The sequence below is a fragment of the Cynocephalus volans genome, chromosome 17 (genome assembly GCF_027409185.1).
Source record: "Cynocephalus volans isolate mCynVol1 chromosome 17, mCynVol1.pri, whole genome shotgun sequence".
In the NCBI taxonomy this organism is placed as follows: domain Eukaryota; kingdom Metazoa; phylum Chordata; class Mammalia; order Dermoptera; family Cynocephalidae; genus Cynocephalus; species Cynocephalus volans.
The window spans coordinates 40,660,935-40,686,122 of NC_084476.1; the positions used below are offsets into that span (position 1 = coordinate 40,660,935).

The 25,188-nt window shown below is 37.8% G+C and overlaps 1 protein-coding gene across 2 annotated transcripts in view; it reads left to right on the top strand.

The window, feature by feature from the left end:
• The window catches only part of RNF38 (ring finger protein 38), a 150,168-nt gene that overhangs the window by 53,228 nt on the left and 71,752 nt on the right, over positions 1-25,188 (top strand). For both annotated transcript variants that reach the window (XM_063082296.1, XM_063082295.1), the window contains exon 2: positions 16,143-16,213. In XM_063082296.1, coding sequence (XP_062938366.1) covers positions 16,143-16,213 — 71 coding nt within the window. The remainder of the gene's footprint in view (positions 1-16,142; positions 16,214-25,188) is intronic.

The window sequence follows — 25,188 nt, forward strand, 5'->3', positions numbered from 1 at the left end:
CTCCCATGTTCACTGCAGCACAATTTACAATAGCCAAGATATGGAATCAACCTAAGTGTCCAGCAATGGATGAATGGATTAAAAAAAACTGCTATATACACAATGGAATACTATTCTGTCACAAAAAAGAATGAAATCCTGTCATCTGCGGCAACATGGATAAACTTGGAGGACATAATGTTAAGTGAATTAAGCCAGGCACAGGAAAATACCATACAACCTCACTCACTTGTAGAATCTAAAAAATAAAATAAAATAAAAAGGTATTATAGAGGCAGAGAGTAGAACAGTGGTTAACAAAGACTTGGGAGAGGAGGAGAAAGAAAGAAACCATGGAGAAATTCAATTAGATAGTAGGGTAAGTTCTGATGTTCTGTTGCACAATAGGGTTACTACAGCTAACAGTTAAGTTTTGTGTATTATGTAATAGCTACAGGAGAGGCTTTTGAATATTTTCGCCACAAAGAAATGATAAATGCATAAGGTGATTGGTACATTACCCTAACCCGATTATTATACAACATATATATGTATCAAAACATAAGATTGTATCCCATAAGTATGTATAATGACAGTATGTCAATTAAAATTTTTTAAAAATTCTACCTGTCTCTCTTAGTATAAAATGAACAAAAATGTAGCTGGTTTACATTACTTTTTTTACATATACATTATTGATTGAATTTAAATGCTTTTTAGCATCTGTATATCAGTTATTTGGATTATGGTTACTGGTAGGCTAATTATACATTTCCAGAAGACTGATTTGAGAAGGGGTTGTTAATACCTTAGAAAACAGGACAAGATCTCATGCTGATCAAACAAATATGTATAGAATACCCACTATGTGCAAGGGCCTGTATCAGTGTCCTAAAGAATCTAAACACAGTGTGGAATTTGTATCTTTTATCTAAACATCAAAGTCTACCTGGGGGAACTTATAAATCATATGCCAACAAGGTATGTATTCCCCTTTGCTAGCTTGGCTTCAGATTGGTTCAAGGAGACCTGCTCTGAGACTTGACTTCTGTCTTGGCCCACATGTGGCCCCAAATTAACCACTTTAGCCACTTGGAATGTACTGACAGTAGTTGGTCAAAGCCTTGATTATCAGCTTGTGTGCTTAACTGGTGTATAGGAAGCCCTGGTTAGATCACTGAGATATGAGGTTCAGTCCTTACCTGCCGTATACTGTCCTAGAGCCAGCCCAAGTATGTGATTCTCTACTTCCTAACCTCTGTTTGTTTTGGGGAGTGTGGGATGAAGAGGAAAAAGACATCAAGGGGTTTCATGGATAAACCAGGCAAAGTGTTCATTGGTTGATGTCAACTGCCATTACGATTTGGATTGGAGCTTAATAACAAAATTAATGGAGTCAATATCTCTGCTTACACTTATGCTTATATTTGCATCCTAACAGAGCACCAGTTGCCATCAAGATCATTTCCTGGGGAGGGTCTCAAAGGAGAGAAAAGGGAATGGATAGTTCACCTCAAGGATCCTGCTCATGGTCATGAGGGTGCTCTTGGAGTCTTATGTCTTTTTTCTTGAGGCTGGTTTTCCCATGTAGTCCAGTATTCCTAGGGATGTCAGCCTGAGAGGTAGGCCCCTTTTCATGGTCATCATGGAAAAGCAGAAAATACAGACAAGCAAAAAAAAAAAATATCTCTTCCTATCACCCAGGAATTACTACTGTTATTATATTAGTGTATATTCTTTTGAATGTTTTCTGTGTACTCATATATGTATTTTTTAAGCAATATCAAATCATAATTGTATTCTTTTACACTCTGTTCTTTTAAGGTAAGATTTCATTTCAGTAATTTTTCATTCATATTCATATTTCTCCAGTTCTCTCCCAAACATGCTTTTCAACTGGCTTATTCAAACTGATATACAATCTACTATTACGTATTGCATCTGATTATTTTCTATAAGCCTCTTCTAATCTAGATCTAGCACAACCCTCATCTTTGCTTTTTCTTTTTTAAATAATAATACTGACTTACTGAGAACCTGAACCATTTGTTCTGCAGAATAGCTTTTGGATGAACTGATTGCTTCATTGTGGCCTCATTTGTTCATCTATCTCCTGTATTTCTTTTTTTTTTTTTTTTCTTTTTTTTCTTTTTTTTTTTTTAATTTTATTTTGTCGATATACATTGTAGCTGATTAATGCTCCCCATCACCAAAACCTCCCTCCCTTCTCCCTCCCCCCTTCCCCCCCTCCCCCCCAACAATGTCCTTTCTGTTTGTTTGTTGTATCAACTTCAAATAATTGTGGTTGTTATATCTTCTTCCCCCCCCCCCCGGTTTGTGTGTGTGTGTGTGTGTATGTGTGTGTGTGAATTTATATATTAATTTTTAGCTCCCTCCAATAAGTGAGAACATGTGGTATTTCTCTTTCTGTGCCTGACTTGTTTCACTTAATATAATTCTCTCAAGGTCCATCCATGTTGTTGCAAATGGCAGTATTTCATTCGTTTTTATAGCTGAGTAGTATTCCATTGTGTAGATGTACCACATTTTCCGTATCCACTCATCCGATGATGGGCATTTGGGCTGGTTCCAACTCTTGGCTATTGTAAAGAGTGCTGCGATGAACATTGGGGAACAGGTATACCTTCGACTTGATGATTTCCATTCCTCTGGGTATATTCCCAACAGTGGGATGGCTGGGTCGTATGGTAGATCTATTTGCAATTGTTTGAGGAACCTCCATACCATTTTCCATAGAGGCTGCACCATTTTGCAGTCCCACCAACAATGTATGAGAGTTCCTTTTTCTCCGCAGCCTCGCCAGCATTTATCGTTCATAGTCTTTTGGATTTTAGCCATCCTAACTGGGGTTAGATGGTATCTCAATGTGGTTTTGATTTGCATTTCCCGGATGCTGAGTGATGTTGAGCATTTTTTAATATGTCTGTTGGCCATTTGTATATCTTCCTTAGAGAAATGCCTACTTAGCTCTTTTGCCCATTTTTTAATTGGGTTGCTTGTTTTCTTCTTGTAAAGTTGTTTGAGTTCCTTATATATTCTGGATATTAATCCTTTGTCAGATGTATATTTTGCAAATATTTTCTCCCACTCTGTTGGTTGTCTTTTAACTCTTTTAATTGTTTCTTTTGCTGTGCAGAAGCTTTTTAGTTTGATATAATCCCATTTGTTTATTTTTCCTTTGGTTGCCCGTGCTTTTGGGGTCGTATTCATGAAGTCTGTGCCCAGTCCTATTTCCTGAAGTGTTTCCCCTATGTTTTCTTTAAGAAGTTTTATTGTCTCAGGGTGTATATTTAAATCCTTAATCCATTTTGAGTTGATTTTAGTATACGGTGAGAGGTATGGATCTAGTTTCATTCTCCTGCATATCGATATCCAGTTATCCCAGCACCACTTGTTGAAGAGGCAGTCCCTTCCCCAGTGAATAGGCTTGGTGCCTTTATCAAAGATCAGATGGCAGTAAGTGTGTGGGTTGATTTCTGGATTCTCTATTCTATTCCATTGGTCAGTGTGTCTGTTTTTATGCCAGTACCATACTGTTTTGGTTATTATAGCTTTGTAGTATAGCTTAAAGTCAGGTAGTGTTATGCCTCCAACTTTATTTTTTTTGCTGAGCATTGCTTTGGCTATTCGTGGTCTTTTATTGTTCCATATAAATGTCTGAATAGTTTTTTCCATTTCTGAGAAAAATGTCTTTGGAATTTTGATGGGGATTGCATTGAATTTGTATATCACTTTGGGTAGTATGGACATTTTCACTATGTTGATTCTTCCAATCCAAGAGCATGGAATATCTTTCCATCTTCTTGTATCCTCTCTAATTTCTCTCAGCAGTGGTTTGTAGTTCTCATTATAGAGATTTTTCACCTCCTTGGTTAACTCAATTCCTAAGTATTTTATTTTTTTGGTGGCTATTGTAAATGGGCAGGCTTTCTTGATTTCTCCTTCTGCATGTTCACTATTGGAGAAAAGAAATGCTACTGATTTTTGTGTGTTGATTTTGTATCCTGCTACTGTGCTGAAATCATTTATCACTTCCAACAGTTTTTTTGTAGAGGTTTTAGGCTGTTCGATATATAGGATCATGTCATCTGCAAACAGGGACAGTTTGACTTCATCTTTTCCAATCTGGATGCCCTTTATTTCCTTCTCTTCTCTGATTGCTCTGGCTAGTACTTCCAACACTATGTTGAATAGGAGTGGTGAGAGTGGGCATCCTTGTCTAGTTCCTGTTCTTAAAGGAAAAGCTTTCAGCTTTTCCCCATTCAGGATGATATTGGCAGTGGGTTTGTCATATATGGCTTTAATTATGTTGAGATACTTTCCCTCTATCCCTAACTTATAGAGGGTCTTTGTCATGAATGAGTGCTGAACTTTATCAAATGCTTTTTCAGCATCTATAGAGATGATCATATGGTCCTTGTGTTTGAGTTTATTAATATGGTGTATCACATTTATTGATTTGCGTATGTTGAACCAACCTTGCATCCCTGGGATGAATCCCACTTGATCGTGATGAATAATTTTTCGTATGTGTTGCTGTATTCTGTTTGCTAGTATTTTAGTGAGGATTTTTGCATCTATATTCATCAAGGATATCGGCCTGTAGTTTTCTTTTTTGGTTATATCTTTACCTGGTTTTGGTATCAGGATGATGTTTGCTTCATAGAATGAGTTTGGGAGATTTGCGTCCGTTTCAATCTTTTGGAATAGTTTGTAAAGAATTGGTGTCAATTCCTCTTTGAATGTTTGGTAAAATTCTGCTGTGAATCCATCTGGTCCTGGGCTTTTCTTTGTTGGGAGCCTTCTGATAACAGCTTCAATCTCCTTTATTGTTATTGGTCTGTTCAAATTTTCTACGTCTTCACGATTCAGTTTTGGAAGCTTGTGTGTGTCCAGAAATTTATCCATTTCCTCCAGATTTTCGAATTTGTTGGCGTATAGTTGTTTATAGTAGTCTCGAATGATTCCTTGTATTTCAGATGAATCAGTTGTAATATCGCCTTTTTCATTTCTAATTTTTGTTATTTGAGTCTTCTCTCTTCTTTTTTTTGTTAGCCATGCTAATGGTTTGTCAATTTTATTTATCTTTTCAAAAAACCAACTTTTTGATTCGTTGATCTTTTGAATTGTTTTTTGGTTTTCAATTTCATTCAGTTCTGCTCTGATCTTAATGATTTCTTTCCGTCTGCTAACTTTAGGATTGGATTGTTCTTGTTTTTCTAGTTCTTTAAGGTGAAGTGTTAGGTTGTTCACTTGCCATCTTTCCATTCTTCTGAAGTGAGCATTTAATGCAATAAATTTTCCCCTCAATACTGCTTTTGCAGTATCCCACAGGTTTTGGTATGATGTATCATTGTTTTCATTAGTTTCAATAAACTTTTTGATTTCCTGCTTGATTTCTTCTTGGACCCATATGTCATTAAGTAGAATGCTGTTTAATTTCCATGTGTTTGTATAGTTTCCAGAGTTTTGTTTGTTATTAATTTCTAGTTTTAATCCATTGTGGTCTGAGAAGATACATGGGATAATTCCAATTTTTTTGAATTTATTGAGACTTGATTTGTGACCTAATATGTGATCTATCCTGGAGAATGATCCATGTGCTGATGAGAAGAATGAATATTCTGAGGTTGTTGGGTGGAATGTTCTGTAGATATCTGCCAATTCCAATTGGTCTAGAGTCTTGTTTAGATCTTGTGTTTCTCTACTGATTCTTTGCCTAGATGATCTGTCTAATATTGACAGTGGAGTGTTCAGGTCCCCTGCTATTATGGTATTAGTGTCTATTTCCTTCTTTAGGTCTAATAGAGTTTGTTTTATAAATCTGGCTGCTCCAACATTGGGTGCGTACATATTTATGATTGTTATGTCTTCTTGATGGATCAGTCCTTTTATCATTAAGTAGTGTCCCTCATTGTCTCTTTTTATGGTTTTTAGTTTAAAGTCTATTTTGTCAGATATAAGAATAGCCACTCCAGCTCGTTTTTCTTTTCTGTTTGCATGGTAAATCTTTTTCCATCCTTTCACTCTTAGTCTGTGTGAATCTTTATGGGTGAGGTGGGTCTCTTGTAGGCAGCATATAGTTGGGTCCTGCTTTTTGATCCAGTCAGCCAGTCTGTGTCTTTTAATTGGGGAATTTAAGCCTTTAACATTAAGAGTTGTTATTGAAAGGTGTTGATTTATTCCTAGCATTTTATTGGTTGTTTGGTTGTTTTAGGTGTCTTTTGTTCCTTGCTTTCTGATTTACTGTTTGGTTTCTTTGTTTGTTGGTTCCTTAGGTTGTAGATAGTGTTTTTGTTAGCTTGTTTTCTCTTCATGAATGCCATTTTTATTGTACTAGCGGGTTTAGATTTTTCTTAGGTTTTTATGGCAGTGGTAGTTATTTTTCAGGAACCAAACCCAGTACTCCCTTGAGGATTTCTTGTAAGGGTGGTCGTGTGGTAGTGAACTCCCGCAGTTTTTGTTTGTCTGAGAAATATACTATTTGCCCCTCATTTCGGAAGGATAGCCTTGCAGGGTAGAGTATTCTTGGCTGGCAATCTTTGTCTTTTAGTATTTTGAAAATATCATCCCATTCCTTTCTAGCTTTTAGGGTTTGTGATGAAAAGTCTGATGTTAACCTGACTGGGGCTCCCTTATAGGTGATTTGACGCTTCTCTCTTGCAGCTTTTAAGATTCTCTCTTTGTCTCTGAGTTTTGCCAATTTGACTATGACATGTCTTGGAGAAGGCCTTTTTGGGTTGAATACGTTTGGAGATCGTTGAGCTTCCTGGATCTGAAGATCTGTGATTTTTCCTATACCTGGGAAGTTTTCTGCCACTATTTTGTTGAATATGTTTTCAATGGAATCTCCATTTTCCTCCCCTTCTGGAATACCCATGACTCGGATATTTGAGCGCTTGAGGTTGTCTGATATCTCTCTCAGATTTTCTTCCATGTCCTTGATTCTTTTTTCTTTCTTTTTGTCTGCTTGTGTTATTTCAAACAGCCCATCTTCAAGTTCAGAGGTTCTCTCTTCAACTTCGACAAGCCTGCGGGTTAAACTCTCCGTTGTGTTTTTTATTTCGCTGAATAACTTCTTCAGTTCAGCAAGTTCTGCTACATTTTTTTTCAGGACATTGATTTCCTTGTATATTTCCTCTTTCAGATCCTGTATACTTTTCCTCATTTCATCATGATGTCTAGCTGAGTTTTCTTGTATCTCGTTCAGTTTCCTTAGAATTATCACTCGAAATTTCTTGTCAGTTATTTCAAGGGCTTCTTGTTCTATAGGATCTAGAGTATGAGATTTATTAACTTTTGGTGGTGCACTTTCTTGATTTTTTGTATTTCTGGTGTCTTTTTTTTGGTGTTTATTCATTGTGGCAGGGGGTTTCACAGTCCACCGGTTTGAGACTAATGACTAACTAGGATGTTGCTGTGGTTGCCAATTTGGTATGGCTCCCGCCGTGACTGCTCAGTTGGCCTCTAGTGTCTTGTGTGTGTGGTTGCCTCGGGTCTTGGGCTTCTCCGGGGATCCACCTTTCTGGTCAGCTTGTACTCTGCTGGGCTGGTGGATCACGTACCACAGGGTGTGTGATCTCTGTTGAGCTTTCACTTTCTGTACAGGACTTCTCCCCGTTCCGTGTGCTCTGGCCCAGGCTGTTAGATCGTGCAGTGGCGACCCCACCGGGTGTGTGGTTTCTGTCGAGTCTCCGCCTCCCTGGCCGCACGTCTCCCCCCTCTGTGCACACTGTGCTGGGCTGGGGCGTGTCTTCTGCACCCCTCGTCTATCAGCTGGGCCTTCAAGACCCTGCTCAGCACCGCCTCGCACAGGAAGTCTACCAGGTTTCTGCTAGGCACAGACGACCGGTCTCTCTGGGTGCCTTTGTAGCACTGTGTAGATCTTTCTCGGGTCTTGTTCACCTTTGTATCCCCCCGGTATAAACCGAGCCTAGCGCCTGCCTGCAGCCTGCTCTCCGGCAGGTTCAAGCGGACCTGGGAACTCTCCTACCACACTATTCCCAACCAGAAATTCGTTAGGCTTTTTTCCAAACTGGTGGTCGCAGAGATGGTATCTGCCTCCCAGTAACAGGAAGTTTACCAGGGCGGAGTCCAGGGTGTGGTGGAGTGACAGTCGGCCCGCCCGTACTTCCTAGCCCTCCCAACACTGGTCGGGATGCCCCACACCCCCAGCCCCGCCAGAGAACCGCGGAGGGAATGGGAGAGGAGGCCGGCCCGCAGGGTCCGGAAAGCCCCGCGCCAGGCCAAGCAAATGGGCTCAGTGATGGCCGAGCAGGGCGGAGCTGCCCGCACCTGGGAAAATGGAGGCAGCACCGGGGCAGTGAGTGGCCTGGTGGTGCAGGCGGGAGCCGCGTGGGCATCCACCCCCCGAACAGAGCTGTGCCAGGGATCACTCACAGTGCTGTGCCAGGTCGGGCGCTCGCTCTGTCTCTGGTTTGTTGCCTTCCGTGTTCTCGGCGCTGCCCCCTCGGGCTGTTCAGTCGCGGCGCCGCTCGGGCACTCCCAGGAATCTTCTTTAATGCCGGCCTGAAACCTCGAATCCTGAATAGGGCATCTGGCTGCCTTCAGTGCGGCCCCAGCCTCCGGGATCCTGGCTGCATCCACAGCAGCCCTGGCGCCGTGTTCCCTGTTTCAAGACTCGCTTTTGCAGCTAAGAAACAGTTCTTTTCCTGCTCCACACTTCAAAGCTGTTGCCTGTAAATGAGGCAGCCTCTCCTGCCGGGGGCAAAGTGGCGTTGAGCCCCCACGACCGGCCAGCAGCAGCAGTCCTCCCTTAAGAGATGGCCAGAGGAAGGTCCACAAGTTTCCCGGCTGCCTGAGACCCAGTGGCCACCTTTTCCACCTCAGCTACTCCGCGCCAGCCTGCCGCCGCCGCCGCAGCCGCCGCCGCCGCCGCAGCCGCCGCCGCCGCCACAGCCGCCGCCATCTTGAAACTCCTCTCCTGTATTTCTTTTAAACTGAAAATCATATCCAGTAGTGTGATGGATCCAAGTGAAGTATTTTGACCTGAATGCCAAACAGGTCATGTACTTCATATTGGATCACATCAGAAGACATATCTGGTTTGCCCCACTGTTAATGATGCCAAGATTAGCCACTGGGTGAAGATGACCGGGATCTCTATCTTTATTGTGTAGTTAGCTGTCCCTGCAACTACAAGTAATCTATGTTGTGTTACTTTGGCGTTTAACAATTCCCCATCAGACATTCACCTAATGATTTTAACCTAGTTGATAATTCTTGGTTGAGTCAATTATTTTATAGGGTTTGCAAAGTAATGTTTTATAATTCTGAAATTCATTATACATGTATTAGCTGGCATTCTGTAAAGTAGAACTAGGTAGAACTAGGACTATTTGGTAACCCTGAAAAGTTGGAAAAATGCTTGATTTATTTGTTTTGAAGTAAGAAGCTGTTTTAATAGACACTTCAAGAAAGGATAGTTGAGGTTTTACTTTTTCCCTTTTTTTTTAGTACTATTAGGGATTTTCGTTGTTATATGGTGTTTCAGTCAGCTGCAGTTTTTTTTTTTTTTAATGTGCTTTATATTTTGGAACAGATTTCACCACAAAATTGAGAGGAAGTTACAGAGATTTCCCATATATTCCTTGCCCCATACATGTATAGCCTTCCGCATTATCAAAATCTCCCACCAGAATGGAACATTTGTCACAGCTGATGAACCTACATTGACACATCGTTGTCACCTGAAGTCCATAGTGTACATTTTCACTCTTGGTGTTGCACATCCTTTGGGTTTGGACGAATGTATAATGACATATATTTTGCCATTATAGTATCATACAGAGTAGTTTGACTGTCCTAAAAATCCTCTATTTGCCTATTCATCCTCCTGCCCTCTTTCCTACTGGCAACCACCGATCTTTCTACCTTTTTTTTTTTTTTTTTTTAAATGCTTAAATTCAGTGAGAGCCGCCTCCTGGTCTTTTAGAATAGGTTTCAGAAAGTGTGTGGTGCTTCGGTTGGTGCTGTTGCCCTCCCCATTGTCCAATTTTGTAGTTCAAATCTTTCACTTTTATAAACACTCAGATCTGTTTCTAAGGTGACAGGCAGCTAGCTATTGAATCTAGGAAATGCTTAATAGGGACCCACTTCATATTCCTAGATTAACACATTATTATTATAATGCAGACCCCCCATCTCTTATGTGCACATTGGTGAACAATTCTGACAGTGCTCAAAATGCCACACTTTTATGACAACTTAAAGAGCTAGCTGCCTTTAAAGATGTGTGCACACTTTCCTGAATTCTCTGCAGTTCGGTTTTGTGGTTTAATGCCTCTATTTTTCTATACTTAGATTTCAAGGAATATGCATATGTTTCAACGATGTTTTTCTGCTGATGTTTATATAAGAAGATTGTGCGTTTTTTTCACAAACTCAATACAACATATTTTACAAAGCAATATGCACAAGAGTCTGATACATTTCAGCTATCCTTGATAGACCATGTCGTTTTGAAAAGCATGCTGCATGTCAACAACAGGAAATTTAAGTTCTGGATGGGCCTGTCACTAAGAGAGGCCATATTATTGCAAACAAAGAACTGTTAATGGTATGATCTGGTGATGTTCTAAAATATTACATAGTAACACGACAATTCGCTACATGTATATTTGCTTTTAGTTTCCTATTAGGAAAGGAGAAGTATCAGGAGATATGGTAAGAAAGGTATAGACTAGCCAGGTCATGTGAAACTTGTAGACCAAGGTAAGGACTTTGGATTTTAAGTGAGTGAAGGAATCAAGGTTTTCCGAGAAGGGATGAACGACATTATCTGTCTTCAGGGTTAAAAGGATCATTCTTGCTACTGTGTGGAGAATAGACTTGGAGGTAGGAGTTCACAGGGAAAGAGTGGGACTAAGGAGACTGGTAGGGAACTACTGCAGTAGTCCAGGCATTTTTGACTTGGATGGTAGCAGTAGAGATGATGAGAAGTAGTTATGTTTCAGACATATTTTGAAAGTGGAACAACAGGATTTGCTAATTGATCAAATGTGGTATGTGACTGAAAGGGAGGAGGTGTGGATAGTGCCAAGGATTTTGGCCAGCGCAGCTGGTAAGTAGTGCTGCCATTTACTAAAACTGGAGGAGGGGCAAGTTTGGCGGGGAAGATCACGAGCTTAATTTTGGACATTGTTATATTTGAGATGCTGGTTACATATCTAAGTGATACTGAGCAGGTAGCCAGATTTAGAAGTCTTTTGGTGGGGGGAGAGTCAGGGATTGGAGATACAAATTTTGGAGTCATCAGTCATGGGACTATTTGGGATCACTAAAGAAAGGAAGGACTATAGATAGAAGAGAGAAGTTTGAGGATTGATCTTTGGGATATCCTAACCTTTAGGATTTAGGGAGATGAGGAGGATCCAGCAAATGGGTCTGAGAAATTGTAGTCAGTGATGTAGGAAATTTCCTTGAGGCCAAGTGAAGAAAAGAATTTCAAGGAGAGCAGGATTTTGAACAGGATCAAATGCTGCCAGTAGATCAAGAAAAAAGAGGATTCAGAATTGACCATTGGGTTTTGCAGTGTAGTGGTCTTTGTGAACACGACAAATAATATATCTGTTTCACATTGCTACCTTGCCTCTGTGGACCAAAACCACTGGCTGATGTTCTTGGCAGTTACTGTGAATCTTATCCACTTCCCCATCATGGTTTCAATTTCAACCTTTTTGTATTCCCTAGTTCTAGATTTTTTGCTCTGTCCCTTGATTTTAATCCCCACTGCTGCTCTCTTCCCTGGATTTCACACATTTTTCTCACTCTTCCCAGGATGTTGCATGTCTGTTCCCAGTGCTTCTGACCTAGTTTGTTCCTCTTGCACCAGCATCTTCTGCTAGCTAAAATAGGGCCTTTTACCTTTTCGAATGTGTGTCATGGACTTCTTTGGCAATTAGATGAAGTTTTTTTGTTGTTTGTTTGTTTGTTTTTTAATTGCATAAAATGAAATTCATGAGATTACAAAGGAAACCAGTTATATTGGAATATTGTTATCAAAACATTTAAAACTGTGATATAATATATTTGCTTTTTTTATTAATGCATTAAATAACACATTCTAGCCGTGGACCTAAGAGCTATTATAAAATCAAAGTAGTGATAAGTGTAAATGATACTTCAATATACCTGCAACAACTGTATCATATGAAGATATATGTCGTTATAACACCAAGATGAAGGGTTCGAATCCCTATACTAGCCAGCCACAAAAAATGTGTGTGTGTGTGTATGTGTGTGTATGTGTGTGTGTGTGTGGTTTTTATTAGTGACAAAGTCACAAGTACTATTAATACTAATGTGGTTTGTTGCTAATTTCCTAATGGAGTGAATTCTTACATTTCAGCTTCAAGTTAATGAAAATAAAGATAACATTTTATTTCAGTGTAAGTTCTTGGGGCTCCAGGTTAAGAGTCCCTTATCTAGAGTGAGAACTGTGGTGCTGGTGTGAGCAGACTGCTGAAGCGGTTGCCAGAGGGGAAGAAGAAGCCTTTGACCCAATGGAAGCACACTGTTTTGGTCCCTTGGCATCTACCAGGCAACATTCCTCATGGAGAGATAAGCGTTTGGACATGGACTTTATGCCTTGGGTAGTAGAGTGCCCGTATTGGGTGTTGAGAAAAAATAATAACTTTACAAATGTATTTGAAAAAAAAATCAGAAAATTCACGTGGTAGACACTGTCATTTAATGTGGTAAATTTGGCTGATTCTCTACTAGATTTTTTCAAGTTTTCAAGAATTGCCCACTTGTTCTAGTATAGGTTTCTTCTTTTGCTGCTGTGTGCTGCTTTCCCTGATTAGAAAGATTTAGATTTATGATCCATTTTGGATTTTTGTGAAAGGTGTAAGGTCAGTGTCTAGGTTCATTCTTATTTATTTTTATATATGGATATCTGTTCATTTATTTTTAATACTCTTTCAGAAGAGATTTTTAAGTTGCTAAATAATGTATTTCAACCTTTACCTTTCCAGCTCTCATGGAGTGCAAGGTTTTGACAATGGTCCTGTGTGGTGGTCTCCCCCACAGTCATTATATGGTATTTTGTGAACTGTTTCCAGCTCAGTTTTATCTTTCTTAAACTGTGTCAAATAGAAACAAACCTGACATGATAGGTTAAATACATGGATTTGTATAAGAATGAAATAATGTCTGTTTTGGTACTTCTTTGAAGGTACCTAATATGTGCTTATAATGATCAATTCTTAGGGTTCTTTTCACCATTAACTTTAGTCTGACAGGACATTGGGTTAATAGGAGACTAATTATAGGAATATAATTTAATAGAAGTATAAGTTTTACTAACTCCTCCTTGAAATACATCTGTAATATTTTTGATACAGTAGTTTATGTTTGATTTGTCCTTCTTCCATTCCAGAAGATTCTAATGTTTGAGGATGTTATTTATTCTTTTTTCCAAATCATGGGTTTGGAGTATGTTAAATGATCTTAACTGATATCAGTACCAGAGGGAACTTTGGTTTAAATTCTTATCCATAATTTTACCCTTTTGGCAACTGTACCTCATCCTTCCCAGAATTGTTACTCAGTGGCAAAAATCTGTTAAGATATTAACTACTTTATTTCTGGGGGGGGGATAGATAATATTATCATATGCTTTTTTTTTTTTTTTTTTTAGCATCTTTGGATGTGATCAAACTTTTACAAATCGTTTTTTGCCCTAATAACTTGATATTTATAATTTTTCTTTCATTGGATCAGTTTTGCTTTCTTTAGTTAAATAAACATGAGTAGATTATGGTGACACACTATATTATACATGCTTCACTATGCTATATTCACTGTGTACGTATACTGTTATTTAGTATTTTTATTCCTGTGTTTATGAGTAAGATTATTTGTTTTCTTAATGCTGTCTTTTTTATATTTTATGATCAATGCCATATAAAATGAGTTGGGAGACAGTAATTTATACTGGGTAGATTAGGAATAGTCACTGTCACAGGGATTATTGAATCTGTACATTGAAGAAATTAAGTGGTAAGTCTATCTAATAAGGTGTTTTTTATCCTTTATAAGTTTCTTTTTTCGATAATTTTTTCAGTTTCTCTGCTATACTAATTCTAATTCTCTCCCTTTTTTGGGTCATTTTGAATTTGTAGAAATGATATCTTTTTCCTCTTCTTTTATTCTTACGGATGCCTTAAATCTAAACCTTAAATCTACCTTAAACAAGTCTAAAAGAGCTATTTCAATAGATGTAAAATAATGATTTTTAGTATTAAGAAAGCATTGTGTCAAAGTTTACTTGGCAGCATTCTTTCTCAATGGCATATGAAATAACTGTGCATCTGAATTGATGGCATCATAGTTTTTACAAAATATGGTATCTGTCAAGTGTAACACCCACAGGGGTGGGAGTGGATGTCTTCTTAGGTTCAACTAAACATTCACCCATTCAGATTGGCAAAACCACCATAGGTCTCACTTGGCACCATTTTATTCAGAACGATAGAAGACAGAAACCACAACTTGTCGATATGACAGTGAGAGTCCTTGCAGCAGTCTGCATAGTGGTTCATACTTTCTAAAGTGGGCAGCTCAGATACAAAGAGATGACATCCACATTGGGTGATCGCAGAGCTGCCTAATTCCTACAGAAGATTATCTCTTGCAAGAATTCCATAAGCATACTTTCCAGGATCCTCTGCAAGGGACATGCCTAATTACATGCCACATTACATGCCACCACACTCAGGGAATCTCAGAAATAGGGCTTTCTACTAGGTATTTATTACGCTTCCCATCCAGATACAATATACCAAATGGGTAATTTCTTTCATAAGCATTGTTGCCATGTAACATAGTCGGCATGCTCTTTTAATCAGGTTAACAGGGGTTAACCAAAAGTTAAAGTCTTACACATAAGAAAGAAGGGGTTTTGTTAACCTTTGGTCCACAGTCATGGGTGCTGAATTTTCACTTATGCCTTCATGTTTAATATCTTCTTTCAGAACGTTTTTCTTACTCTAAGATTATAAAAAAGTGTCCTACATTTTCTTCTAAAACTGATTTCATTTTTTATGTCACATAGATCTTTGAGCCACCATCTTGTGTATGGTATAAGATAGGAACCAAAACTTTTTTTATATGGGTCATCAGTTGTTCCAATTACTTATTGAATAATAGTTTGTTTTCCTTACAATTGTTAGGTGTCAATTAAAAATTGAAAAAATAAAAGATTATATTCGAAAGTTTTAACTTATGAAAACTTTTGTAAGTTAAAAACAAATTAAAAACATGCTTAAGGATACATGTAGATGGAAAAAAACTATAAAAAATCAAGTTGTTAAATAACTAGATTTTCACTACTAGTCACAAAAAAAGTAATGGTAAGATGATATGTTTATCTACTTCATTATAGTAACTACTTCACTATATCTATATGTGTCCCCGTAACATCATGTTGTAAACCTCAAATATACACAATAAAATGTATTTTTAAAAAATTATTCAGTCTAACCCTCTCAGGCAATAAACCATCTCTTACAGTTTTCCAGAAATAAAATTCTGGTTCTTGGCAGAAAAAAAAAAAAGTTTTCCTATTGGTTAGAAATGTCACTGTTATCACAGTGCTTAGCAGTTATTATTAGGAGATAGTTCTTCAAATTAACAATTGGTTGGGTATATTAAAAACATGTACATTTAAAGTAATAAAAACATTTTAAATCTTACATGATTGTATATTGGATTGTGATTTTTATATGCTGAGAACTTTTAGGGTCAATTTTTTTCTCAAAGTGTGTATAGTCTAAAAAGGAATATAATTTTTTTCTTCATAAATAGCAGAGTTTGCCTTATTGAAAGATGTATGTTTATTTAGACGGCTTTGCTTTGAAAGCAGACCACTCAGTATGGTAGAAAGTGGTGAGTTAGGAGTTTGAATAATGGGGTTCTAGTTTAAGACCTGCTGCTTTGTGTCAGTCTCTCTGTTTTGTTTTCCTCTGTTAAAATGCATGAGCAATAATCCCTATTGTGCCTACTTAGGAATATTGTTGAGGATTAGATGGGATAATGGATGTAAGAGCACTAATTGATAAAGCAGTTTAAATGTAAGGAATTATTGCATCTTAACTTTTCCTCCCTTTTTCTTGTAGGTAGTGTTGGTGCTTCTTTTCAGTGCCAGTCCATCCATCACGACCACATTTGTCATGATGACAGTGACAAGGTGAGGTTCGTGTTGATGTCTACCATGGTGAAAATGCATGTCACCCTTATATTGCTCTTTCACTTGCATAACTCTGGACTTAGGGCCAGGGGAGTGTGACCTAGGGGACACAATGTTGAGATGCAGAGGGCCTTGCTAGTTTGTGTGTCAGATTATCAGACTCCTCCAGATAATTCCTCAGCAGGAGGTAGGCTGAGCTCTTGATCAGCCCTCCATTTCCCTACCCATTCCTCTCCCCATCACCTTCCATCCTCTTCTGCACAGCCAGGATGAATTATCTTAGTTTATGAACATGTGCTCCTGAGATTGATAGTTATCTCAGCAACTCGTGTTTGTTTCCAATTGGAAATATCTTGTACATTTTAATTTGGTTCACCTTTGGAGTTAATAAATTGCGTTAAATTGTGTTTTCTTCTTATATTGTCTTAAAAAGTTTTTTTGGCTCTGTTTCTAAAGCCCAATTTAAATGTTGAGGATTGAGAATTGAACCTGTGTGATTCATGCAAAAAAAAAAAAAAGCTTCTTTGGGCTTGACTTTTTTTTTTTTTTTTTTTAAATCCTGTCCAAACTATTGCTGGTTGTGTTTCATTGTGGTGTTTTTTGCTTCTGTTGTTTTTATCTTTAAAGAAAGCTGATTTTCGGGGACTTTCCAATATTCATCAGCACTCCTGATGGCCTGGTCCTTGCAGTAGATATTTCTGTGGGCTGGGTTTTTGGAACATCTGGCTGCTGATCTGCACGGGCTTAAGTTTAGTCTTTTCTACCATTAGTTTCCAGTGGTTTTCCTCCCATTTCCTGTGTCTTATATGTAGGAATGTATCACTCCCTTGGTAGTTTCCAGTCAGACCAATCCAAGCAATCTTTTTCTCTGTTGTTGTGATCAAGATCCTCTTCCTTCCTCCTGTTGGAGCTAGACCAAGAAGTTGGTTGATCACTGGGATTTTCCAAATGGCTTTCTTTGTTTGGTTAGTTGGTTTCTCTGTCTTTGTGAACTTTGCTCAGACTGATTTGACTCTGTTTACAGAGAGAGTGGTATGCTTATAGCATTCCAGAATCTCTCTTATTGTTACAATATTCCAGAGGCATGGGTTTCACTTTTAACTTTCAGAGACGAGCCACTGAAAGAGACTACTACAACATATACTTTGGCTCCATAAAATTTAGTATACTGTAGATTTTAGAAACGAACATTTGAAAATAAAGGTGATGATAGAGGGAAAAGGCAAAATCATTTTAGGTCAGTAATATTACAAATAATTGTGCTTTGTAATTGTGAAAATGTTTTTGTTAAATTTTCTTTCCTTCTGTCCATTTGTTCATTTATGGTTGTAGAAACCAAACTATACTCTGTGCTGTCTCTGGATCTTAGAGTTTGGAGATTTCTGTCCACCTCTGTGCCAGGTACTTCCCGTTTTCCTTAAAATGGTTTTCCTCCTAATTTCTCAATCTTTGTATGACTGATTTTGTGCTTTTGGGAGAGGAGATTTTTCCAGAAATAAATGGAGAAAGGGGAGAAGAGAAGTTTAGGGGTATTGTTACTTGATCAGCAAATCAAAGAACCATCAGAAACCCTTCTTCTTTCTCTCCTACCTACCATTTGTATACTATGATTGCTTCCCATAGGGAAATGGAGAGAAAGAATTAGGGTCTGTTAACTATATATTTATAATTTATTCAACTATTTTAGTCAGCAAATAATATTTATTGATTGGTAGCTATGTGTCTAGGCATTTAAGGAATACATCAAGATACAAAACAGATAAAGATTCCTATTTTTCATGAGTTTCCAGTCTAATTGGGAGTGGCAGACGATAAAAATAAACATAATAAATAAATTATATAGTATGTTACAATACATGCAATGGATAAAAGGAAAGGAAGAGCACAATAAGGGGGATGAGGACCACCAAGAACTGGATGGTACAGATTGCAGCTTTAAATAGGATCATCAGACATGATTCTGGGGAGGAGAGTGGTGGATAGCAAGTTTAAAAATAAGGTCTCTATGTTTACAACAGCTCCTGACTTCTTTCTTTCTACAGCAAATGGGTATTGGTTTTGCAGAAACAAAAATGAATCTGTTGCCTCCTAAAACACACACGCGTGCACACATGCTCAATCTCCCCCCGCCTCCCGCACTCACTCATTTACTCTGAAAATTGAAGAGACTGTAGAGGACATCTAATCCAAACCTTTTTTGGGGGGCTTGCTGGCCAGTACGGAGCCAAACCTCTTTTTTAAAAATAAACTTGGAAGCTGTAACTACAGTGGGAAAAATGACTTGTTCAGGGGTTACCCTACAGTGCTGGGGATAGACCAGATCTTCTATCCCCAGGGCAAGTCGTGTAAAATATTAGCTTAGCTATTCTGAGCACATTGTCAAAGCGTATGTTGATGCTTTGCTTACTATCCTCAGTTACCTTTCAGGCATGGTCCATTTTTCAGATTGGGGAAGAAAAGATGATTTTTCTTAAAATTTCCTCACTTTGAACTAATCCATGTGTGACTCGGGGAGGAACCAGGGGTCAGGGAAGGAGAGAAAAGGCCAGTCTATATGTTGGATTTCCCCTCTGCAGTCTTGGAATGGTGGTAAATCCCGAAATCCTTGGCTTGACCTGTTCTCCAACTTAAGTTTCTCTGCCGATTACATTGGATTGTAGCCTGTAAGGCTGGAGGGGGCTGACTCCAGTTCTGAAGTTAAGTCTGGCGAGTTGCATACTCTTATATTATTAATTTATGTTGGTCACAGCAATTCACACAATCCCTTAAGCAATATTTTTATATTTATTCATTCACAGAGCCACACTCTGCAATTTCCAGGTAGCACACACTTATGTATTTATTATATATTTGAGTAACTACTATATTCCAGGCACTGTTCTAGGTATTGGACAGTGCATTGGACAAAACAGTCTTTGCTTTTATGGAACTTGCTTTCTGCAAGTGGGGAGAGGTGAGACAATAAATAAAAATATTTATAATTGATCACTTATGTTAACAAAAAATAATAAAGCAGGAAAGGAGTATAGAGTATTGAGAGAAGGTTGCCTTCTAAAATAGGGTAGTCACAACACCCTTTGAAGTAGGGACTGTTTTATTCCCATTTTGTAGGTAAAGAATCCGAGACACGAATAATTTGCCCAAGATTACACAGTAAGTAGTACAACTAGAATTCAAACCCAGGCTGCCTAGCTTGAGTCTGCACTGTATTATCTGAAGAAAGTCATTTCTATTTTAGCTTCATTTGGTCAACTATGACATGTTCATAGAAACATATATCTGGACGTGTAGAAGGCCCTGGAGAGTCTCAGTAAAACTGAATCAGTTGGCAGAGTCTTTTCCTGTCACTTTTTCTTGCCCAGGTTCTTTTGGCTTCCTTCTGATTCGTGAGTATTTGATAGTCCAGGCTCCTCTTTCTTGATACCCTTGCCCCACTTCATGTTCAGAATTCTGTGCTTCTTTATAAGAAACCTCATGTTGTACATTGCTATATTGTACTGTTCACATGTGATGGTCAATATGATCCTGCCATCCCACTCATTGGTATATATGCACAAGAATTGAAATCAGGATTGCAAAGAAATATCTACACTCCTGTATTCATTGCAGCATTACTCTCAATAGCCAAGATATAGAAACAACCCAAATGTCCATCATTTGGATATGAAGAAAATGTGTGTATATATATATATACAATTTATTATATTATATATATATATAATTTCATATTATTCATTTTTTAAAAAGAAGGAAATCCTACTATCATTTGAGACAACATAGGTGGACCTGGAAGACATTATACTAAGTGAAATAAGTCAGTCATGAAAGAACAAAAACTGCATGATTCTACTTATATGAGGTATCTAAAATAGTAGAAATTACAGGAACAGAAAATAGAATTGGGATGGGGTGAAGGGGAAATGGGGAGTTGCTGTTAAATGAGTGAGTATAAAGTTACAGTTGTACAAGATGAATAAGTTCTAGAGGTCTATCTGCTGTACAGCATAGAGCCTATAGTTAACAATACGGTGTTGTGCACTTAAATATTTAAGAGGGTAGATCTCAAGTTTGGAGTTGTTAACACACACACACACACACACACACACACAAACAAACAAAGAAAAAGAAAAAGCAAAGGGATAAAATGAATCTTTTGGAGGAGATAAATATGGTTGTTACTTGGAGGGTGGTTATGGAATCATGTGTGTCCAAATTTATCAAATTTTATTCATTAAATATATAGTTTTTTGTACATTAATTATACCTCAGTAAAGCCAAAGAAAAAAGAAAAAAGGAAGTATATGGTCATGTAGAAGCACTTCAAAAATATAAGTATAACAAAAAATGTGATTGTGATAGCATCTTTATGTTTCACTTAGATATTGAAATTAAAACCTAACTCAGCTAATGTCAATTTGGTAATGAAGAGTCACATTTTCACAGTGAGAGCAAGCTTGACATGGGACCTGACCTGAGGATGAGATAAAATATTGAATAATTTGATAAAAGGAGATTATTCCCTTAGGTAAGGTGAATTAATTTGTAGGCTTAATGTACACTTTCCCAGAGTGCCCTGATACACTGCCAGGAAGCCTGGCCTTTTGAGAGAGGAAAACAGGAGTATTCTTTCTAAACTGCTTATCTGTTTCTAAACATATAAGCTTTCTAAATCGCTTAAATGGTGATTCAGAGCAGAAGTCTTTTCTGGACAAAATTTCCTTGTACTAGGCTTGGTCCACTTGTCAAGGAAGAAGGCACCAGTTCAGTTTGTATGTAAGTAATCCCGTGCAGACTGCCTTCAGGGAAGGTGGGAAGTGTACTACTGGTTTTTCTTTTATGATATATACTTTCTTTTATCTTGATCTTTTTAATTTTTTAGTTTTTTAAAATTATGTATTGATTGTAAAAAGAAATGTAGCACTCCATTCCTTTCAATCCATCTCCCCAGAAATAACAACAATTGGAATCTCAGTATTAACAGGATTTTTTTTTAGTTATTACGTTGCTATGAAATATTTTTCATCTTTGCAAGCAGTATTTTGTGAATGGAACAGGTATACTTACAAATCACATGTACTCAGAAAGCATAAATATACAAACATATTTGACTTTAAATTCTCTAAAATGGGTAACTTAAGTCTTGAGGTTTAAGTCTCATAGATGTGAGACTGACAAAGCTGAATAAGAAAATATACCTTAATCACCTCATTTTCCTGCAATGTGTCCTCAGGAGGCAGCATGGAAATAGTATGTGCTTCGTAGTCAGAGATTCAAGTTCTAATCCCAGCTCTATCTCTTACTAAACTATATGACTTTAGGCAAGTTCTCCAAGCCTCATTTTCCTTGTCTGTAAAATAGGAAAAATATCCACATTCTATCATGTTTGTAAATTAGCAAAAATAATACAGCTGACATTACTGAGGTCCTTACTGTGTTCCAGGCACTTCTCTAAGGGTTCTGCATTAAATCCTCCATCTATCCACTTATGAAGTGGGTACTATCATTGTCCACATTTAAAGATGAGGAAGGGCTGGTTAGCTCAGTTGGTTAGAGAGTGGTGCTCATAACACCAAGGTCTAGGGTTTGATCCCTGTACCAGCCACTCACCAAAAAAAGAAGAGGAAGAAACTGATACGCCAATTAAATAATTTGCCCAAGATCACATACTGGCAAATGGTTGGGCTGAGATTAGAACTCAGGCAGTCTGTCTCCGTAGTCCACTCTTACATGTATAAAGTCTCATGATAGGGCCTGGCCCATGGGCGGTACTTAGTTGTTACTAATGCTTAAATTTTATATTCAAAACACAAAAATTAAGGAGTTCATTTAAAAAACTATCCGATGACTCAGTTAACAGAATTTTTAGATTCACATATCTCAGCTAACCGGGTATCTTTGATTTTTCATTTTCTTACATATTTTCAATGAGATCTTTTACTATGTTTGAGTTTTTGCCTTTCAGGTTGTGTCACCCTTGTTTTTAAAAGCTGTTACTTGTCTAACATGCTAGGAAACAAGGTCTGTACAGTCATATGTGACTTCTAATGTAGGCTTTGGGGCTGTTTGTCAGAAGCCAGAGATCCTGATAATTCTCTTTTGTACTTTAAGTTGGGGGTGGAGGTGTAGGGGCTGTCGGGTCAGAATAGGAATAATAGATTTGTGGCATATGGGCCTCTATTTTTTCCTTCTCAACGCCTCTGGCAGGTAGCACTAATTGATCACTACATTCTTTTCTATTAATTGCCAAAGCCTCAAAACCCTCCTTAACATGGCTTTCAAGGTAGTCAAGACCAATAGATTGGGTTGGTATGTGAGAAAAAACTATTTGTCATCTTTGGACTAGGTGGTCTCTAGAGTTCATTTCAGGTCTACCAATCTATGATTCTAAATTAAGGGGATAATAAACTTCTGATGATAATTAGACTCTGAGGCCTCTAACAGCCCAATAGAGTACTGGTAAAGGAAAAACAACAAAAAGTTAAACACAAATTGTTTTTCAGGCAGTTTCTTGGGAACATGTATGCATATTGAAGTCCCTTGATTATATCTTGGTAGAGAAAGATCCTCTACCTTAAGATAGGAACTAGATTTTTTAAAATTGAGCAGTATTTATCCACTTAAAATGTGTAGGAGTAGGGCTAATCCATATAATTGTTCTATTCGTGATATTTTTAAAGAAATAGTTCAAATATTAAAAAATTAAAGTTCACTACTAGTAGAATACAACTAAGATGTATACTTTTAAATCAAGAGGAAAAATGAACAGAAAATTTGATTAATGAGAAATATAATAAAGATTTTAGAAACCTTTAGAAAATAAGTAAAGAAAAAAAGTAATGTGGCAAAGTTAATAAGTTATAGATGTGAATGTGACAAATTTGCCTATTAAATGATAGCCTGGATTGAAAAGAAGAATTTCAGCTATATGCTCTATTTTTAACTTTTTTTTTTTTTTTTTTTGGTGGCTGGCTGGTAAGGGGATCCAAACCCTTGACCTTGGTGCTGTAACACCATGCTCTAACGAACTGAACTAACCAGCCAGCCCCCAACACACATTTATTATCTCACAGTTTCTGTGGGTCAGGAGTCCAGGCATGGCTGAACTGGGTCCTCTGTTCAGGGTCTCAAAAGGCTAACAATCAAGGTGTCGGCTGGGCCATATTCTCATCTGGAGTGTCAACTAGGGAAGAATCTGCTTCCTTCAAGCTCATTCAGGTTGTTGGCAGGATTCGTTTCCTCATGGCTATATAACTGAGGACCCTGGCTTCTTACTGGCTGGCCTCCAGCCAACCACAGGTCCTAGAGGCTGCCCACAGTTCTGTCATGTGATCCTCTCCATAGGCAGTTCACAACGTGGCTGTTTGCTTCTTCTAGACCAGTAGGAGGATCTTTCCAGTCAGATGAGATGGAGTCTTATCTAATGAAACGTAATCACAGGAGTGACATCCTGTCACCTTTGCCATATACTTTTGGTTAGAAGCATTTCACAGGTTTTACTTGTACTCCGTGGGATGCGATTACAAAAGGGCATGACAGTGTCCATCACAGTAGGGAAAAAAATAAGGATAAAGAGAATTTGAATAACATAATTAGCAAGCTGATTTAATAGTTCCTGTAACATCAGAAAACTTGCCTTAAATTTTTTAGTAAGCTTTATTGAAATATAATTTATATACTATAAAATTCACCCCTTTGAAGTGAATATTTCACTGGTTTTTAGTATACTCAAAGAATTGTACGACTACACTCATCATCTAACTTTAGAACATTTTTATCATCCCCCTCCAAAAAACCCATACCCAGTAGCAGTCACTTCCCATTGTGCCTTCCCCCCACCTCCTGACAACCACTAATCTTTCTGTCTGTCTGGATTTGCCTATTCTGCACATTTTACATAAATGGAATCATACAATATGTAGTCTGGCTTCTCTCACTTAGCATGCTTGTCTTAAGGTTCATATTGTAGCATGAATCAGTACTTCATTTTATGGGTGAATAATATTCCATTATATGGTTATAACACATTTTGTTTATCCATTCACCAGTTGATGGACATTTGGGATGTTTTCATTTTTTGGTTATTATAGATAATGCTGCTATGAACATTTGCATGTAAGTACTTGTGTGTTTTTGTTTACTTGGTCTCATGAAAAATTTCATTTAACATTTTGAAGAACTGAAAAATTGTTTTCCAAAGTGTCTACACCATTTTATATTCCCACCAGCAGTGTGTGAGGGTTCCAGTTTCTGCACACCATTGCCAACACATTTACATTGTTTTAGATTATAGCCATTCTAGTTGAGTGTTAAGTGGCATCTTGTTGTAGTTTTAATTTGCATTTCTCTAGTGAATAATGATGCTGAGCATCTTTTTAAATGTTTATTGGCCATTTCTAAATCTTCTTTGGTGAAGTGACCTAATTTTTATATGTGGTCTTCAAATATGGACTTCAACTGCAAAATTATATGAAAAATCAGTAAAAGACCTCTTTTATTGTTCTGCCCCTTGTGCTTAAAAAAACAAAAACAAATCTCCCTGTGCTTCTAGTAGTGTAGTTTTGTGTGTCCATTATGGAAATTGGGGAAATATATAGAAATACCCTGTGATAAGTAATCTCACCATCTTTCAATAGATAACCATTCTTAATGTAGTATTTTCCCTCAGAATTTTCTCTGCATGGTTGAAATCAAACTAAATTGTTCTGGTTTTCTGATGCTGTGTAATGAATTACCCTAAAACTCAGTGGTGCAAAGCACCAGTACTTTTAGTATCCTTCATGGCTCCAGTGTTTTCTGTGCTCAGCGAGGTGGCTCTTGCTTGGCGTCTGTCATGCAGTTGCAGTGAAATGGTGGCTGAGACTGCAGTCATCTCGAGGGCTTTCTCAAAGATGGTTGATGCTGGCTGTCAGCTGGAACTTCAATTGGGGCTCTCATCCTAAGCACCTATGTGTATCCTGGACTTTCCCACAGTATTG